General features: G+C 44.7%; 1 protein-coding gene across 1 annotated transcript; it reads right to left on the bottom strand.

Moving 5' to 3' along the window:
* Window positions 1-743: 743 nt before the first annotated feature.
* LOC308675986 (cardiotrophin-1-like) lies at window positions 744-11,679 on the bottom strand. The gene is made up of 3 exons (XM_081341679.1): window positions 11,646-11,679; window positions 4,190-4,311; window positions 744-3,066 (listed from the first exon to the last, which is right to left on the bottom strand). Exons 1-3 carry the CDS (start codon window positions 11,659-11,661, stop codon window positions 2,614-2,616), a joined length of 591 nt encoding a protein of 196 aa, XP_081197805.1. The 5' UTR covers window positions 11,662-11,679; the 3' UTR covers window positions 744-2,613.
* Window positions 11,680-17,516: the final 5,837 nt, after the last annotated feature.

The raw sequence follows: 17,516 nt of genomic DNA, 5'->3' as shown, positions 1-17,516 counted from the left end.
TTGGCTCCCAATGACTGATACAGCCCTATCAATCATTGGCTGTTACTATTCTGGATTGAAGCTGTTGTACTTTAATCTCTTGTAAGACTTCTATGGTCTATGTAAGCAGATATAATTAACCTTAACAGGTCTCTCCAGATAGTTTGAACTCGTAGAAACACCTTTTATATAGAAATACCTTTATTGCAATTCAGATGACGTTGTACAGCATTTCCAAGATATTCCCGAGGTGTCTCCAAGGTTAGATGATAATGCTCCCAGGGTCTGCATATTGGGACCCCATGTTTTCTGCTAATAAAGCATGGCTCTCTAGGGAAAAAGGAGGAAGTCCATCCCAGAAAGGGGAGGGGAAAGGAAATACGCCATAGGGTAGGAGGGACTGACTGCCCACATTGTGATTTCTCCACACAGCCACGTGGTGGCAGCACAGTTACCTTCCTCAGATATGTTGTTTTGCCTGCCCAAATTTACATGAGATTTCTTAGTGGTCTCCCTTCCAAGTAATAATAAGATCCAACTTTATGTAGCTTTTGGAGATCAGCCACGATCAGTCAGATGCTCTCATTTAGGTGAATTTTTCAACTTTAAGATACTCTGAAACTAATTTCTGGCGATTTTATTCATACAACCATGAAGTTTTCTTGGCAACAGAAGGGGTTGCATTGTTTTCCTAGAAGCAAATCAGTCTAGTAAATTATAAGTTCATTGCAGCAGCAGAAGAAAGAGAAAAAAAAACTATGGGCTCTACTAAAATAGTTTTATTACGATTATAAATTTAAGTTTTGCTCTATATACAATACATATAAATTAGAAAACCATATAGAAATAAAAATCCCTTAGCTAGGAACATATATCCAAGAGAAAAGAAACTTCACAATTAGAATTTTAGCTGGAAAAGAGAAAGGATAAAAATTCACAATGCTAAGAATCTTGGAGGAATTTATGAAGAACATAGCAAATATTAAACTAATACAATAGAAAAAAACAATTTTTTAAAAAATCCTCCCTCACAACCTTATGTGAGAACTCATCATTAAAAATGGGATGGTGCTATTGAGAAAGAAACAGCATCAGTAAAGAGACAATAAACTGCCCACGTATTTCAGCATTGAGGACCAGTTTCTTAATATTCAGTGTTACATAGAGTAATGCTTCTCAATCTCAGCCAGTTAAAGGTATGCTGATTTGGAATTTCCCAGCCAGCATGCTGGGGAATTCCCTATGCGGGCTGAGGAATTCTGGGAGTTGAAGTCCACACATTTTTAAGTGGCTGAAGATGAAAAACACTAATTCAGAAGGGAGAATGGAATTATTTCAGAAAACCTAAACTTAAGCAAACTTTTAAAACTCAAGTCACCTTAGCAACCTGGGTTTGCTCTCTAGATTAAAAGTCAACCGAATCATATTTCCCACGAGAGCCTACAATCAAGCACATAGCCATAATTCTCATTTCCACATTCAGGAGGGATTGTGCACCAAAGTGACTTTTTGGACTGCATGTCTGCAAATCCGCCGTCCAAATGTGGACTGTCGCATATCTCTCGTTTTCTTGGCCTTGCCAATGAGAAAAATGCGATTGGACCAGAATTGGCTGTCCAGCCTACAGTCTCATCTCCCATGTTGCCTATGGGATTATGGAGCTGTAATTTCAGAGAAAACCAGATTGAGAGAAGCTCAGTGAAAGAAACTGGCCAGTTTTACAGCCATGAAGGGTGCAGTGGGAAACCTTGCGCTTTGAAAGCACGCCATGCCATCTGTTCAGGGTTCACACTGAGTAGAAAAAAGATACCCTTTCCCCACCTGGAACATATTAATAGGCTAAGTTGTCCACCATGCAAAGTTTATTTGTGATTTCAGAGCTTTTATACAGCTTTAAGATGTATACAGATAGTCCTCAACTTATGACTATTATTGGGACCAGAATATCTGTGGCTAAGCAAGGCAGTTATTAAATGCATGCCAGCTGCCAAATGTCTGAATTTTGATCACGTGACTGTGGGGATGCTGCAGCGGTTACGGTATAGGTGTGAGGACCAGCCATAAGTCACTTTTTCAGGACTGTTTTAATTCTGAACAGTCACTAAACAAATGGTGGTAAGTCAAGGATTGCCAGTAATTGTTTCAATAGCATATAGATTCTTAATTGAAAAGTCCTTGTTTCCTAATCTTACTGATCTGAAGAGAGTTGTTAACTTTCAGCCTTGTTTGTTGTAAGACACGTTAACAATTGGGTGAACCGCAGCCTTGCACTCTGATTATGGTTCAATAGCTGCAACATCCTTAACCTGGTTACTAAGTAAATCCATTTTCTTGGACAGAACTGGTAATCAAACCATAAGCTAACCCAAGGAAGCCGAATTTGCAGAACAGGCTAAGTTGCAAACAAACTAGCTTAAACTAAGCAAGTCTCAGGATATTGTCTGATAGTAACCATTAGATTTGCAACTGACTCAGTGGTTAAAGGTGCTGCATGTTCATAGCTAATTTTTGTGTGAACTCAAGACAAAGGATGAATTGACCCATCCCATGCTTTAGTTAAATAGAGGGGGGGGCGACACTGTGCCCTCCCCATTTCCAGCTCTGCCACTGGTCAATGTGGAAAGAGAAGCATTTTTAGACAGGATATTTCTTAGTTAATAAGGCAATGTCCTTTTCACATCTATTGACCCAGTCTCGGAAGAGATGGCAAATGTAGTAGCCCGTGAGTTTCGCAAGAAAGGCGTTGTCAGGTTCCAGAGGCTGAGGGGACACGGCTGGACCTGGCGCAATGTCCAGGGAAGACATGATGAATTTGAGGTTATTCTCCAGACCCAGGCACTGCAGGCTGGAAGATTCGAGCTGACGGTGTAATTCGGCTTCCAATGGATTGAGTTCCATTTGCTGGCATTTCACGCTGGCTAAGTACACCGGCAAATTGGAGAAGGCCGAGGCGTTCTGTTGCAGCCGCTCCTGGTCGGTGAGACCCAGCCAGTCTGTGGTAGACAGGGTTGGCAACGGGACTCCTGGAAAGGGTTGAAGGATTGGGTTGAAGTCGGGATCATCAAATGGCACCCCCTGGTGATGCACCTAAACAGAGAGAAGTCAGACCATCAGTTCTTTGAAAGTTGGATTTTTGGATCTTCAGAAAGCGACGGACACAGGTAGTCTTCAATTAAGGACCAGAGCTAAGCCCAAAATTGTTGTTGCTAAGCGAGACAGTTGTTAAGTAAGTTTTGCCCCATTTGACCACCTTTCTCGCCAAGGCGGCTAAGGGAATCGCTGCCTTTGTTAAGTTAGTGACGCGTTGGTTAAGTGAATCTGGCATTCCCCCGTTAACTTTGCTTGTCAGAAGGTCGCAAAAGGGGATCACATGACCTGGAGGGATCCTGCAACCATTGCAAACATATGCCAGTTGCCAAGTGCCCGAATTTTGTTCACATGACCACGGGGATGCTGCAATGGTTGTTAAGTGTGAAAAACGGTCATAAAACTTTTTTTTAGTGCTGTTGTTAACTTCAAATGGTCACTAAATGAATGGTTGTAAGTCAAGGACTACTTCTATCCATACTACTGGGTGTGTGGGGCATGTGTGAGTGAATGAGACCATTGCACTTACTCTTCTCAACTCACTTTATTAGACAGTTTTAGGTTTGGCTGAAATACTACAATTGGTCTGTGGTCACCCAGTGGGTTTGGGGCTGGGAGTGGGGTGAATAGGAAATACAGTCCCATACATCAGGGGTCTCCAACCCCCTGGTCCATGGACTGGCACCGGGCTGCAGCATGCCAGCAACCAGTCTGCACAAACAAGCAAAGCCCCATCTGTGGGATGCAAGAAGCACACAAAACCACACACTCTCCGGGCCGTGGAAAAACCTCTCTCCACGGAACCGGTCCCTGGTGCCCAAAAGGTTGGGGACCTCTGCCATAGATTATACAACTTTACCCGAGATTCTGAAAAACCAAGAATTATTAACAAGTTGTCTCCGTGTACCTGCTATGGTACAACAGTTTCCACGCATTTGTTCTGAGAAAAATACCAAGGTCCTTCATTCAGGAAATTCAAATCATTATCCATTTGCACATAGACCAAAGTCCCCTCTTCTGTTCTACCCTGGAAGCATTGTAAATTAATTAAAACACATTTCCCCCATTGTGGGCAGAGGCCCATACCCTCCATTAATTTGTTCCACTTATATTCAGGACTCACATAGCTTGACAGCAGTTGTCCTGAGCTGAATTGCATGCTGAGGGTGAGATTGTGTGTCCTTTCAATCTCTACGGCTATTTCTTGCTGGGTGCGAGAACATCCGGAGCACATCGGCAAATCCACTGCAGACAGAATCGAGAGGACCATTAGACCCAAGAACCAGTAACTATCAATCAATCAATCAATCAATCAGAAGAGAGCTGGAAGGGACCACCACCCCCTACTCAAGCAGGAGACCCTATACCATTTCAGACAAGTGGCTGTCCAGTCTCTTCTTAAAAACCTCTAAACATTCAAATGCCTGTATCAATAATACTATGCATGTTATCCTGCTTTTTGCAGGCCACAGAACCTAGAAGACATCCAGGTGGGTGGAGAGAGTGAAGAGACCAAAAAAAGGAAATCAATTCATTTTAAAGAATAACTCAAATTCTAGGGTACAGCATCAGAAGTGAGCAAGGATGAAAAATACTATACAGCAGTGTTTATTTATTTATTTATTTATTTATTTTATTACATTTATATACCGCCCTTTCCCGAAGGACTCAGGGCGGTTTACAGGGTGATTAAAAACCAAAATACAAAAGTTAAAAACAAATTTTAAAAAAATTACATTTGTCCCTGTCTAAATAAAACCCCAGTTAAAATAAGATTGATCCTCAGCCTGGGCCAGAGAGCTCGAAGAGCCAGGTCTTCAGGCCCCGGCGGAATGAACGGAGGTCGGGGGCAGTCCTCAGCTCCACTGGCAGCTGGTTCCAAAGGGCAGGCGCCCCCACTGAGAAGGCCCTATCCCTGGGTGTTACCCGCCGGCAATCTCTTACCGCTGGCACCCTGAGAAGACCCTCCCTGTGGGAGCGCACTGGACGAAGGGAACTTGATGCCGGCAGCAGGTGTTCCCTCAGATATCCCGGACCCAAGCCATTTAGGGCTTTATAGGTCATCACCAGCACCTTGAATCTCACCCGGAGGGCAAGCTGAGCAATTCTAAGATGCATTCCAGCAGACTGGCTGGGGAATTCTGGGAGTTAAGTCCAGACATACTAAAGTTGGCAAGGTTGAGAAACACTTCTATGCAGTACAGGTAGTTCTCGACTTACAACACTTCATTTAGTGACCGTTCAAAGTTACAATGGCACTTTAAAAAGTGATTTAGGACTGTTTTTTCACACTTACAACCTTTGCAGCATCCCATAGACAAGTGATTAGAATTCAGGCGCTTGGCAACTGACTCATAATTATGACGGTTGCCGTGTCCCGGGGTCATGTGATCGCCTCTTGCGACAACTGTGTTACTAACAACCGCAGTGATTCACTTGACAACGGTGGCACGAAAGGTCGTAAAGTGGGGCAAAACTCACTTAACAAATGTTTCACTTAGCAACGAAAATGTTGGGCTCAATTGTGGTCGTAAGTCAAGGATTACCTGTATCTACCTATAGTAAAGGTAAAGGTTCCCCCGCACATGCGTGCTAGTCTTTTCCAACTCTAGGGGCCGGTGCTCATCTCCATTTCAAAGCCGAAGAGCCAGCACTTGTCCGAGGACGTCTCCGTGGTCATGTGGCCAGCATGACTAGACGCCAAAGGCGCATGGAACGCTGTTACCTTCCCACCGTAGTGGTCCCTATTTTTCTACTTGCATTTTTACGTGCTTTCGAACTGCTAGGTTGGCAGAAGCTGGGACAAGTAACAGGTGCTCACTCTGCTATGTGGCACTCGGGATTCGACCCGCCAAACTACCGACCTTCTGATCGACAAGCTCAGCGTCCTAACCCACTGAGCCACTGCCTCCCTTTCCAATGAATAGGTGCAGCCAGAAAACAGATGAATTGAACGTATCATAAATTCTCATTTAAAGGTAAACACCCATATCAATGTATTGCTTCCTTGGGTCAGGTATATTTTGTCCCAGAGCAAATGTATTTGGGCAGATAAGGGAGAACAATGGTAAATGAGCCAAAATTCATTGTTTATCTTTGGGAAAGATTCAAACAATGCATGTCAGAATTGTGCTCTGGCACACACTTCCCAAAAGAATACTTCAGTCAGATGAATACTTAAATTGATGTTTATGTTCCCTTTGTTGGAATATAATTCATCTCTAGTTTTTCCATGTAATCCCTTTGCCCTTCAGGCAAAGTACAGATAGTCCTCGACTTGAAGATGCCTGAAATTAGCCTGAGGTCCAAAGGATTTTCCAGAGATAGCATAGGGAATTGTGAAGTAATGAAGTAATGCTGAAGTTTGCCAGTCCCAAAAATCAGGGAGGCAGATCTTTTGAGAATCGCAGCTGTCATTAAATAAAGATCTTTTGTCACCTGTTCAGCATGCATGCTTGCCGGGCAGCATTCAAGGCTGTAACAATAAAACGTAGCCAAGTAGACCTGGCCTTTCGCATGGCTGTATTTTCAAAAGAAACTCTAAAAGCTTTTTTTTTCCTTTTTAAGGATTTGTTATTTTGTGCCACACAGATGTAGCTGGACTTCCTGGCCTGTAAATTCTTTAAATTAAAACAGAGACTTTGTTCTTCTCTGATTTGCAATGTACTCTCTTTCCCATGACCTACGTGCGTCTTGGACACACCTGTAGATTCCAGCACATTTTTTTTTCTTTTTAACTTTTGTATCTGTGTTCAAGGAAAGGACTTTGAAACTGCAGGGTTATTAGAAGGAGCAGGAATGATTGTCAAAGCATATTGAAGTTTCTGACACTTGCTAAATACAGAATGGAGGGAACTTTTCCACTGACTCCCGGATATCCTATAATAACTGCTATCATCTCGTCCAGAAGCTTCTAAAATAGTACAGAGGAGGAACTTCTGTTGACAACATGTTGAGGACCACCCTTTGAATGCAGGCAGAAACAAAATCTCATCTAATTCACCATTTTGTGTGCAAAACAGGAAAAATTCTGAAGCTTTGCTAGGGAGTTTCACCTTTTTCTTTAATCTCTCAGTGGAAAAAAACAGAAGAGGTCGAAAGAGTATCACACAGTTCCTATTAACGCAAGGCCCTTGGCTATTCTTGGGTCTTAGATGGATGGCCAAGAACGTTCATTGTTCCTAGACAGCAAGGCCATTACATATTTGGAGGACCCAGTTGGAGAAAGCTGATGTGTTCGACGGCAAAAACCAAGAGATGCCCTTCCTTCTTAACCAGACTCTTAAGTCAGAGGTCCCCAACCTTTTGGGGCACCAGGGACCGGTTCCGTGGAGAGGGGTTTTTCAATGGACCGGAGAGTGTGTGGTTTTGTGTGCTGCCCGCATCCCACAGGTGGGGCTTCGCTTTTTTGTGCAGACCGGTTGCGGGCATGCCGTGGCCCAGTACCGATCCACGGACCGGGGGGATTGGGGACTCCTGCTCTAAGTCACCCACGGAGATGATGATGATGATGATGATAATAATAATAATAATAATAATAATAATAATAATAATAATAATAAGTAGTAGTAGTAGTAGTAGTAGTAGTAGTAGTAGTAGTATTTGGAAGGTACCTTGGAGGTCATCTAGTCCAACCCCCTGCTCAGGCAGGAAACCCTATACCATTTCAGGCAAATGGCTGTCCAGTCTCTTCTTAAAAACCTCCAGTGTTGGAGCATTCACCACCTCTGGAGGCAGGTTGTTCCACTAATTTGTACGCAAATTCTTTTATCTAACATAGTCAAAATTGTGCCAAGCCCCTAATCCTTCCTAGAATGTCTCCCCCTTTTAAGTTTATTCAATTCAACTGCCAATTTCAAGGCAGCCTCATGCAGTTTGGGAAGGGCTCAAGAACATGAGTTACTGATGGCAACTTCAAAGCAGAAGGAAACTGGTGGCAACTTTTCAGATTAGCATGTTTTATCAAGGTCATAAGCTTTTGTGAGCTACTGGTCTTTTCATCAGCTGTATGTGTTTTTCCTACTGAACTGGGGGAAGATATTTGTGGGACTGAGTGGTAATATATAACTTTATTTGATAAAAATAAAGCTTTTTGCCTATTCTATCTACTGTAATCCTTTCCTATGGTCTCTGCATTCCCTCTTAGAAGAAGACCCCCCTCAGATCAGTGTTTCTCAACCTTGACAGCTTTAAGATGGGTGGACTTCAGCTCCCAGAATTCCCCCATCCAGTCTCGCTGTGGCTGGGGAATTCTGGGAGTTGAGGTCCACCAATCTTAAAACCGACAAGGTTGAGGAACACTTTCTTAAGACAATCAAGAGTTAGAATTGCAGCTACCAGAATTCCTATCTGGGGTTAGAATTCTGGGAATTATAGTGCCAGTAAATTTGGAAAATGGCTGGTTGAAGAAAACTGAGACAGCAGGTTATAAAAGCAGAGACTGGGAGGAAGAGTGAGTAAAAAATGAGGACGATTGCTAAAGGTTTCAAGCTAAGATAGAGAAGAAAGATCTACCGTATCGATAGCGTCTAACTAAGTGGAGCTTCTATATTCAAGAGCAGTATACCAGATTCTGGGAATCAAGCAACACAAGGGTGTCTCTGTGCTAAAGCATCTGGCTGGCAAGCTGCATGAAGACATAGACCCAGGAGGTACACTTGATTGGATGAAGGAGAAACCTACCCTTCCTCAATTTCTCCGCTCTTTCATCTGGAAATACTAAATATTCTCCCTGGCCATTCGAAATGCAAATTCTACATTCCTGTGCCAGGCATTCTAACTACCAAGCAGTAAATGTCTTTTAAAGTTACTGCCCAAGATCAATGATTAACTTCAAGTTCAGGGCGTGAGGTCATCAGTCTTTACATCTCTTGCTCTTCGGGGTGTGGGGGGAGGTGCGGGAGGCAGAAAGGAAGAATGAAGGGAGGAGAACATTGCAGAGGTTTTACAATGAAGGAAATAATCTGGACAGAGGACATGAACAACCAAGGGGGGGGGCAAAATATATGTGCTTAATATGCAGGTAGGGGAAAAAAACTGTCCAAAAAGAATCAAGGAGGCAGAGTCCAAGCTTTCTCCACATCGAATATGTTGGCCCAGGACTCCCATCAACCTCCGTTGGCTTTGGACACACTGACCAAATGTTGTGGGGTTGCAATTCAGTACTAGTCAGAGGCAACATGTTAGGAAAACACTGCTGTTGAGGGAGAAGGGTTTTCAAAGGCTGAGCTTATTTTTTTTATTCCATTTATATCCCGCCCTTCTCCGAAGACTCAGGGCGGCTTACAAGCTTAGCAGTAGCCTTCATTCTATGTATATGCCTGCTTATTAGGGCTTTCACACACACCCCAGCGGCATTATTACAAAGTCAGCTTAATTGCCCCCAACAATCTGGGTCCTCATTTTACCTACCTCGGAAGGATGGAAGGCTGAGTCAACCTTGAGCCTGGTGAGATGCGAACCTGCACTAATTGCAGGCAGCTGGTGTTACTTAAGGAGGCATTAGCCCACTGCTCCACCAAGGCTCTTGTTACAATCTATACAATCTATCTTTTTTTTTTGCTTGTGTGAACCAGGCAATGGGAGTTAACTGATCCTGTGTCATGTGAAACCCTACAAGTTGGGCTCATTCAATCTTTATGCACTCAGCTGCTCCTGCTGAAACCTGAAACTGCGCTGCTAGTCCATGTTAACAAAAATCTAGTGGAAGAAACCACAGAAACACTTTGTTCATCTACCTTCTTAAACCATGGTTTACTTCACAGGTCTTCCTGAACCAACTGCAGCCGACTGGGTTTGGGCTACACAAGAAACCATAATTTACAGAAGCCTGTATCACAAACAAGCAAAAATGATGTTGGGTATATCTAACTGATTGTGATTATTTCTCATTTCAGTGATGCTACACTATTAAAGTTCAGAATTCTTTGGGAGATTGCAAGCTTCCATGAATGATGCAAAATTCATCATTATCAAAAAGAGTTTTATTTGCAGAGGTAGGTTTTTTTTTAAAAAAAGCTATAGGTTATCAAGTTTTCCAGCAACAGTGCTAAGAGTTGAATGGCAAAGTTAGCTAACATTAAGCTTTTACTACAGCTGGGAAACTGAGGTAATAGTCCCTCTAAGGTAGTCCAGTAGTAATCATGATGTTAGGGGGCAAATTTCCACTTGCAACTTTTGTTATATTGTTGATCTGCTTTACATCTGCTAAACTATGGTTTGAGTAAACATTTGCTCATGATTAACAAAAAATCAGCAAAAGGTTGGCAGCTTGGTAATGTGTGTGAATGTAGCCATGGCATTACACGAGCTCTTCTGAATGATGCATGCAGAGGATAAATATGACGATCTTACATTCATGAAATACATTTGACCAAAAAAGCAGCTTGGCCATCTTCCTGCAAGCCCTTGTGTCTCATTGACCTGGATTCATCCCACCAGCAAAAGATCATTTACAACAGCCATAATCCTTAACGGTATTTGGAGCTTTGCTATTTTCAAGAAGTGACTGCATGTGCTGACGTGCTGCAGGACAGGCAGTGCTTCAACCGGTAAAGTCCCTCCCTCTGCTTCCTAAATAACTTCGGGAGAATCCAAAGCACAGGTCTCTCTGCCTTTTACAAAAAGCAACTGCAAAAAACCCCCACAGAAAGTTGGTAATTCTTGTCAAACACGGTGGAAGGAAGGAAGGAAGGAAGGAAGGAAGGGAGGGAAAACAGGTCTCAGAGAAACGCTCAATTCCCACGCCTTTGTAAAGAGAAATGTCGAGGGTGGCTGTCTGGCTTTGCTGACAGTCCAATAGAAAATGCAAGCAATGGGATCAAATGGGAACGCAGGCTTCACTTCAGCACCAGTCATCGGGGTCGTGTGAACCCGGCCACCGAGCTGCCAGAAGGATCCAATGCAGCCTCCAGTCATGCATCCCAGGAACGGCCTTTTCGGTGAGATGGGCGGTATATTCATTCATTCGATCCATCCATCCATCCATCCATCCCTCCCTCCCGTTGGCTTCTCCCTTCAGTTTACCCAGACGAACAGGGAACCAAAGCAGCCGACTGGGGGGAAAACTTCGCCCGAGAAGGACCCGGCTGCCTCCCCCACCTCCGCCGCTTCCTTCCCCAGCCCCGCTCCGCTCTGCAGCAAGCAAGCTTCGCTCCCCGGCACCCCGCTTCCACCTTCGCGCCGCCGCCACCACCGGAGCCTCCGCGATCGCGCCCAAGCTGGCGTTTGTGGCAGCGCCTGGGACACGAGCTATGTTTCCTCTCCCCCCCCCCCCCCCCGCCGCCATCTCTCATTCGGGGAAGGTTATTTCATCGTGCCTTTTTTTTTCTCCTTCGATCAGCCTTAGGCGAGCTGGCCGCCGCCGCCGCCGCCGCGCACGAGATGGCCGCGCTCCAGAACCGCGAAAGGCGGCGGGTAAAACGCGAGCTCGTTTTACGAATCCCTTCGAACCGAACCTCCCCCCGTCCCTCTTCGCGGTTGGGGGGGCGGGAGGCGAGAAAGGAGACCTGGAGACTCCGAGGAAAACTTTGGAAAAGTTTTCCCCCCCCCCAACCCCCGTTTGGCTGACTTCGCCGTACCTGACAAGACCTCCATGCTGCGACCTTCCCCGACGCCGCTTCCCGCCACTCGTTGCTCGCCCCTTTCCTCGCCGGACCTTTTATAGCGGCTGGCCGCGCCCCCTTGTCCTCGCGCCGGCCCGGGATGGAGGATTGCAACAGGCTGAGGTCATCTACAGCCCGCCTCCTGCTGGGACCGAAGTCTGCCCCGACGGCTGCCCTTTCGTCTCTCTCTCTCTCTCTCTCTCTCTCTCTCTCTCTCTCTCTCTCTCTCTCTCTCTCTCTCTCTCAATCTGCCCCCCCCCGCGCCCCACTACCCTGGTTTGGGCAGGAACGTGCAGCTTGTTTAACCAGTGGAGAAAAGGGGCCACCTTGGATGGATCTAGGCCAGGGGTAGGCAACCTCGGCTCTTTTATGGCTCATGGACTTCAACTCCCAGAATTCCTGAGCCAGCCAGGCTGAGGAGAAAGAGAGAGGTTGCCATGCTGAGCTATGCTGGCTCAGGAATTCTGGGAGTTGAAGTCCGCGAGTCATAAAAGAGCCAAGGTTGCCTACCCCGGGCCTAGGCCTTAGGCCGCTTTATGACTCGCGGACTTCAACTCCCAGAATTCCTGAGCCAGCCATGCTGAGGAGAAAGGGAGAGGTTGCCATGCTGAACCGTGCTGGCTCAGGAATTCTGGGAGTTGAAGTCCGCAAGTCATAAAAGAGCCAAGGTTGCCTACCCCTGGCCTAGGCCTTGGGCCGCTTTATGACTCGCGGACTTCAACTCCCAGAATTCCTGAGCCAGCCATGCTGAGGAGAAAGGGAGAGGTTGCCATGCTGGCTCAGGAATTCTGGGAGTTGAAGTCCATGAGTCATAAAAGAGCCGAGGTTGCCTACCCCTGATCTAGGAAGAAAGCGGGGTGGCGGGTGGGGCAGCTTCTTTTCCTCCCCAGGAGAGAAAGGAAACGATAGTTCGTTTTATGGAGTTGTTAAAAATTTCACACACGTTTCCCATCCCACCCCCCCCCCAAAAAAATAGTCAAAGTTCTCTGGGTAGTTTCCAGTAATACAAAAATGAGAAAAACAGTACAGGATGGAATAGAATAGAATAAAAAAAGGTGACACGATGCTCAGATGGACATCCGTTCGGCCTCTCTGAGGGAAAGCGTTCCATACATAGGATGCCACTCCAGAAAAAGCTCTGGGAGAATCCAAAATTATGGAACTACAAGGAAGAGACTGTACTGTGAAAGGAAAATGACTCTGGATTGAAAATAGTTCAGAGAGTGAGACGAGGAAGAAGAAGAAGAAGAAGAAGAAGAAGAAGAAGAAGAAGAAGAAGAAGAAGAAGAAGAAGAAGAAGAAGAAGAAGAAGAAGAAGAAGAAGAAGAAGAAGAAGAAGAAGCAACAACAACAACAACAACAGCAACTATATTCTTGCAAAACTAAGACAACAAATCTACTTCATCTCTTTCTTAAGGGGGGAAAAGTCCTTTAGTTAAATTGAATTGTTCTGGGTTGGGGAAAACAAAAAAGAAAGGTGGTAACACATTTTTTATAGTACACTTTTATCTGTTTTCCCAATGTTAAAGATAGAAACGGAAACTGCTGGGGAAAAAAAGATAAGCTGGGTGGTTCAAACTTGGATGGGAAAACACCAAGAAGTCATGGGACACCGGGAAGTCATAAAAAAAATAAATTCTTGCGCAGAACATTATGTCTATGTTGTCAACTGAACTCAAAGTTGATAATAAATGTAATAAAATTATCTTTTTGTACTGTACTCACATCCTGCCTTTCATCGACATTGCTAAAGGGATGGGACCAATGAATTACAATATGAAAAAAAGATAAAAACTGCAAATCTTAATAACTCTTCAGTAAGTTACGTACTGCAAAGGGAAAAGGGATGAGAAAAAGCCATTCAAGGTTTTAAAAACAACATGTTTTAATGGCAGGAGGCTTTCCTAGATTGCAGCCCATTTCATCGGATGCAGGAATGTAGAACTTTATGCCCCAATAAATTCAAAAGCTTTTGAAATGCCACAAGATGTTTCTGCGTGGTTCACCTGTCACGCAAAGCCCTGCCTTAGTCATGCCAAACTTCATTAAATTGGGTTTCACATAGCAAACTAGGCAAAGCCAAAATAAATAAATCATGCCTTATGCCTGGTGTCATCCATGAATCTGTTCAGTGATGGAGTTTGAGCCTAGCCATCATGGTCATCCCATAGTTCTCTCATAGTATAATGGACTGTGTTTCTCAACCTGGGCAACTTGAAGATGTGTGGACTTCAACTCCTAGAATTCCCCCAGGTGGAGAATTCTGGGAGTTGAAGTCCACATATCTTCAAATTGCCACGGGTGAGACACACTGGTATAGACACTTAAAATAAGAGCTATAAACGTTATGCTATATAAAAGAGCAGGTAGACTGACCCAAGGAGAACAGTTCTAAGAAATGAATTCTTTAATTTAATTTTAATTTAATTTAATTGCATTAAAACATGAAGAATTCAGCCATCCTGCTGGACAGCACTTCAGATTTGAGAGCTGAAATGTTCATTTGGGCTGCATGGGGGCATGGAGGGAGCCCACCCATCTGCAAGTCCTTGTGTTCTTTCCCTTGGGCAACTGTTCACCATCCAAAGTCCATTGGAGTTGGACTGTATAATAGGTAAAGGTAAAGGTAAAGGTTCCCCCGCACATGCGTGCTAGTCGTTTCCGACTCTAGGGGGCGGTGCTCATCTCCGTTTCAAAGCCGAAGAGCCAGCGCTTGTCCGAGGACGTCTCCGTGGTCATGTGGCCGGCATGACTAGATGCCAAAGGCGCACGGAACGCTGTTACCTTCCCACCGTAGTGGTCCCTATTTTTCTACTTGCATTTTTAGGTGCTTTCGAACTGCTAGGTTGGCAGAAGCTGGGACGAGTAACAGGCGCTCACTCTGTTACATGGCACTCGGGATTCGACAGGCCAAACTGCCGACCTTCTGATCGACAAGCTCAGTGTCCTAACCCACTGAGCCACCGCGTCCCTTTTGGACTGTATAATAAGTACAAGCAAATAAATAAACTGTAATGTATTGGCCTTTTGTATATGTTGTAAGTGTTTGCTCTTGTTGCACTGCTTGCTAATTGCTTGCATTCAATTGCTAAGTGCTAGTTCACGTGTATGTTGTAATGGTTGCTAGCCAGCTCAGACTGGTTGTCTCCAGCCGGCTAAGCAGGTCTTTGGGCGGGAAACCTATGCTTCAAACGTATTGGTCGCCGCCTATCGGCCAACTGTATAAGCAGCTGCACAGCAGCTTCCTTGTTGCTTCAGTTATGTTTGACCTTCAATAAAGCCTGTTGCTGTTTTGAACCTTCTGTCTCGCTCAATGCCTGCAAAGAACCGGCTACACAACATAAACAAATGCATAAATCTGGGGCTGCCTTAAGGAGCTGCAGACGGGCAGGTGACCATGGAAGCCTCTCTTGCCTCTGAATCTTCAGCTGATTGGTTTCTATTGAAACATCACTTGGAAGTTCAGAACTTAACTTTCCCCCAACACAATTTCAGATCAGCTTTTCAAGAGACAGTCTCTTAACAATGCATTAGAATCTCTTGGCCAGGTAACAGGTCTGGCTATTTTGCACAGGATAGCAGGAGTGATGCTATTTTAGAAGAAAATTAAGGACGCCATCCAAGATACACGCTCGGAACATTTGTATGTTCCAAATCCTGGATAATCCCAGGCATTCCTCTTCGGGACCCAGATCAATCTCAGTGGGGCTTCAGGACGGAATCTAAAGCTGCCTACGGTCACCCCACAAGAAGGGAACACACCCTGTAGATTCCCTTGGCAGCACTTTTGATCTCATTGTCCAGGGAAACTTCTAAATCCCATTTCTCTGTTGCTTTCAAGAGACTATCTGGGTGCTCCAAATTAAGTTTGAATGGCCTGAAGCAGATAACCAGAGATCATGGTAACTGGTTTCAGCCAGATCTGAAATTTAAATGATCTTCTAACACTTAATAATAATAGATTCAACTTTGTGACAGTTCTGCTGGCTAATTAACACTATTCCAATTGGTTTCTATTATGGTAATACAAAAGAGGCTGTGTTTCCTTTGATTCCGGCTTCCTCTTTGATAAAGAGACTCATTTATTCTTATCAGGGCCAGAGACAGATTTGATTGTAATTGTATTTTCAAAACATGCAGCCCAGAAACCCTCAGGGTACAGCCACAATTATTCCTTTGTCCCCGCCAGAAATCTCTTTTGTGCTTAGCAAAATAACTGGACGAGCAGCGCCCTCTCCTGCAAGTTAATCCAGAAAAGTTTTCTTCTGGATTAGGACTGACTCCAAAGGAAGAACATATGGAACTGGAAATTAAAGCCAGGCTCCCAAGTCATGCTAAACCCTAAAAACAGGTTTACAAACGCAGTGTCTATATCATAAATCTGAAACAAAAGGGATGAGTTCACACACTATGCTGATCCATAAACTATCCAACTTGGCCAAGTCTAGCATGTTGCCAGAGCCCAGTTTAAAAGTTGTAATCTTGCATGTAAGTGTCTGCTCTGATGTACTTTTCACGCGTTCATTGGAACTTCCTTTGCAAGCAAGTTTACCTTCTAAGAGTTTAGCTGAGTTATTTTGACCCTAAGATTGTCCTAAACTGAAGAACTGGGGATTTCAGGATCACATTCAATTTTTCTTTCTCCCTTAGATATAGTAAGCAGTTGATCTGAATCTTATAGTAAAAGCCTATAACTAGGAAGCTCCCCCAAAAGAAACTGCTTAAGAATGTAGTGCAAAAAGGACCTCATGTACCCACCCTTTGTGGTCCTCATAGTATTTCAACAGAGAGGGGAAAAAATGGGTCCCATGTCACATTTTTGGAAAGCTTTACAAGACAAAATAATCTCAGCTACTTAAGGCAGAGGTCACCAACCTGGGGGCTGTGGCCCGGTAGTGATGCTGGCCACTGGGTCACAGGACAGGCTGGCCAGTGTGCGCATGTGTGCGCAGCCCCACACCCATTTGGGCTAGCATCGTGGCCACAGTATGCAAAAATAGGACACCCCACCACACGGTGCAAAAACAGGCCACTGCCATGCCTTGGGGCACAAAAACATGACACCGCTGCAATGCGGGGTGCAAAAACGGGACACCGTGCTGTGCAAAAACGGGCCAATGCCGCGTCTCAGGGCACGAAAATGAAATGCCGCCGCACCTTGGTGTGTGAAAATGGGTCGACGCCACACCTTGGGGTGCAGAAACAGGGTGCTGTGCACAAGAATGCAGCAGGGCTAGTGAATATCACGCAGGTGCTAGCCCCACCTCATTTGTGTCACTTGCATGCTTGCAGCCCCATGCGCGTGCACATGCATAAAATGCTTCCCTCTCCCTTTCCCTCTGGTCCACCAACCAAGAAAGTTTGGTGACCTCTGATTTAAGGCACCCACTGTGCCCATTAAAGTCCTCAAGTACAGGTAGTCCAAGTACAAGCATTCGTTTAGTGAGCGTTCAAAGTTTCATTGGCATCGTGGTGGCACAGTAGTTAGAATGCAGTTTTGCAAGCTAACTCTGCCCAAAGGAGTTCGATCCTGATCGGGTCAAAATTGACTCATCTTTCCATCCTTCCAAGGTCACTAAAATGAGGACCCAGATTGTTTGGGGGCAATATACTGACCTTGTAAACCATCAGAGAGTATTGTAAAGCACTATGGAGTAGTATATAAGTCTACATGGTATTGCTATTGCTACAATGGCCCTTTAAAAAAGTGACTTATGAACATTTTTCACACTTATGACCATTGCACCATTCCCATGGTCACATGGTCAAAATTTGGACGCTTGATAACTGGCATGTATTTGTGATGATTGGTGTTCTGGGGTTGTGTGATTACCTTTTATGACTTTC

Source organism: Vipera berus (assembly GCF_964194415.1).
Source record: "Vipera berus genome assembly, chromosome: W".
Lineage (NCBI taxonomy): Eukaryota > Metazoa > Chordata > Lepidosauria > Squamata > Viperidae > Vipera > Vipera berus.
Note: the sequence above shows the minus strand (reverse complement) of the source record. Positions and strands in the feature narration are given on the sequence as shown.